This window comes from Populus euphratica, unplaced genomic scaffold, assembly GCF_000495115.2.
Source record: "Populus euphratica unplaced genomic scaffold, PopEup_1.0 scaffold151.1, whole genome shotgun sequence".
NCBI lineage: Eukaryota > Viridiplantae > Streptophyta > Magnoliopsida > Malpighiales > Salicaceae > Populus > Populus euphratica.
In genome coordinates this window covers 163,565-166,397 of record NW_011500039.1, presented here as the reverse complement: position 1 = coordinate 166,397, position 2,833 = coordinate 163,565, and the positions used below count along the sequence as shown (strand labels likewise).

General features: G+C 39.3%; 1 protein-coding gene across 1 annotated transcript in view; it reads right to left on the bottom strand.

Annotated features, from left to right (window-relative positions):
* Positions 1 to 2,529, bottom strand: part of LOC105107188 (ABC transporter B family member 4-like) — a 6,214-nt gene extending 3,685 nt beyond the window's left edge. Inside the window, exons 1-7 of the mRNA XM_011001022.1 lie at positions 2,383 to 2,529; positions 1,685 to 2,072; positions 1,252 to 1,306; positions 986 to 1,161; positions 685 to 906; positions 367 to 605; positions 1 to 259 (exon numbers count right to left, since the gene is read on the bottom strand). Of these exons, the coding sequence (XP_010999324.1) occupies positions 1 to 259; positions 367 to 605; positions 685 to 906; positions 986 to 1,161; positions 1,252 to 1,306; positions 1,685 to 2,002 (1,269 nt within the window). The 5' untranslated portion in view covers positions 2,003 to 2,072; positions 2,383 to 2,529. The remainder of the gene's footprint in view (positions 260 to 366; positions 606 to 684; positions 907 to 985; positions 1,162 to 1,251; positions 1,307 to 1,684; positions 2,073 to 2,382) is intronic.
* Positions 2,530 to 2,833: the final 304 nt, after the last annotated feature.

The following is a 2,833-nucleotide window of genomic DNA, read 5'->3' as shown; positions in this document are numbered from 1 at the left end:
ACTCTTTCCAACCAAAGCTGCAGTTGTACCAGGAGGTATTGCGAGAGAGAAGCCATTGAATATTTTCTCATCAGGTCTTGCTGGATAACTGAAATGAATATCCTTCAGTTCTATATCTCCCTGAATATCATCTAGTGTCCGTCCGTTGCTGTTGTAAGAATCTATTTGTGACTTTCTATCAATTACCTCGAACAACTTAAACGCTGCAGTTCGCCCAGCAGAAAATGCACTTATACAAGAAGATGACTGTCCTAGAGACCTGACAAACCAATAAATCAAAATGATTTAAGAAATAAAGTAAAATTAAAACAACTCATGAGAGATTGATCTTTCAGAAAAATGAAAAAGATGCAGACTGCAACTTACATGGAGCCAGTCAACACTGCAAAATTTACATTTATAACATCTCCTCCATTATATCCGTCATTCAGAATCATTTTAGCACCAAACCATACAGCCAAAGCGTAAGTGGAGAATACAATAAGTGCAACCACACCAAAACCAAATCCTATAGCCAAGCCCTCTTGCACTCCAGTTTTGACAGCTTCGGTCAAAGACTTGTTGTATTGAACCACAGCTTGCTTCTCCCCTGTAAATGATACAACCTGCGTTGGAAATGGCCATCATGATCATGATTCTGAAATGAAGTGGCAAAGAAACTATTTCTTATCCAATTGCGCATACCGTTCTGATGGAACCAATTGACTGGTCCACGATATTTGCTGCACGTGCATAAGCAGTTTGCCCACGGGATGCCGTCTTTGACACAGTAATGGCCATGACGGCCCCAGATAGGACGAGAAGGGGAATGGAAGATGCCATGACAAGAGTAAGTTTCCATCCCTTAATAAAGGCTACGACAAAACCTGCGGTGAATGTTGTAAATAGCTGCAAGAACTTTCCCACCTGCAACAAAAATTAACAAGTAAGATGATACATCAGATTCTATTTACTAGCTTATTTCTAAGAAAATATATGTCAATACCTTCTCACCCATGGCATCTTGAATTAGAATAGTGTCACCCGACATCCTCCCAATAATTTCTCCTGTATTGGTTTCGTTATCGAAGAAGCCGATTTCTTGCCTGAGAATGGCTCCCAAGTACAAATTTCTTATTCGCGTGGCCTGTCTCTCCCCGGTGACCATCCAACAAGATACCTCTGGTACAAATCAAACTCAGGTATTTCAGTTCTCAATAACAACTTTTTTAAGGATTAAGCCATGACTGGTGAATAATAATGTGGACTTACGAAGGAATGCTGCAACCATGGCACCAAGTCCCAAGTAAACAAACTTCAGAGCTACCTAAGGATATGGAAAATATGGATGAATTACAGCTAATAATGGGTTCCATGACAGGATAGGAATTCATAGCGATCATCTTCCTTGAGGAGATTACCAGGCAATAGGTAAAGTTGGGTAGTATTACCAGGCAATAGGTATATGCAGATAGTATTAGCAAGAGCAAGTTCCTTAAAAATTCAACCAATCCAAATCACAAGTAGTGGTTAATATCCCTTGGAACAAAATTTTCTACACAGAATATTCACCCTCAGGCTGCAGAATGTTAGTGTGGATGTAAGGTCAAGTTAAAGAACTTAAATATATATTGAAATTTCATATGTATCAGATGATGCATCGATATGGATGACTTGAGTTGTTGGCAGAATATCGTAGCTATACCTGGGAAACTTCATGAGTCACTTCTTCAATGTTCGTACTAGTACTTCCAAATGCATTTACTAGTTGCCCAAATATTATCGTCATGGTGGGCATGCAGGTTCCATTTCCAATTGCAGCAATGGTGCCGACAAACATTAATAGATAATCTGTGGGGTCAGCAAAGGAGAAAAGCTTGTAATATGGCACTACATTAGTGCTTTCCTTTTTCTCCTCGCTCTTTTCTGATTCTTGTTGGTTATCATTCTTTTCTGGATGGCTCGTTGTTGCAGCAGCCTGCTCAAACTTTCTATCTCCTTGCAAACCATTTTCATCAGCCATGTTGTCTCAAATGATTCTTTGTTATAGTTGACACGGGGTGCTTTGAAGAGCCTTTATGGCCGGATTATATCTGCAAGAGAAACAGTATCAACTGCCTCAATTGCCAAATTCTCGATAACAGCTAAAAGATGAATTCATTCTAACAATGCTTTGACAAATCTTTATTTTCTGGAAGCCTATATCTTCCGAAGCACTATTGAATTTATTGAAAAGAAATGATTTTGATTTGGAAACAAAACACTGCTGCTTAAATCCTAAAAGTCAGAAAGGGAAATTATGTGAAGGTTGCCGCTGCTTAAAGCTCAAGCAGACAGGTATTATGAGAGCGGTAATTAAAATAGAATGGAACCAAGCTGATTCTAAATGCCAGAGAACCTCTCCTGCCAAAAGATTCGAGGAAAACTTTGAGGAAAGGTTTTCAAACGGAACCAAGAGGCAAACCCAAGTAAGAGAAAAGAAAACAACAGTCAAGACCAGGTCAGGTTGCCACAGTCATGTGATCGGCACAAATTAGTACAATCGCAAGTCAACAAATTAGCTAGAATTCATAACCCACGTTGAAGAGGAGAACCTTATTAAGGACTTTAAAATGGCAAGACTGGAAAAACTCCTTGCAGACCTCGAGGCTTATATGCTTATTCTTGACATGTCAGAAGAACTGAATGAATGACCTCAATTCCACACTCCCCCCGTTTTACGACTAGATTAACTTGGATGCCATACAGCTTGTAGAGAAAACAATTCTTCACTAAGAGATGGAACAGAAGAACAACTAACATTGGTGCGAAGGTATATGAGATCAAAATGTGGAATTTGATGTCATCACTTACC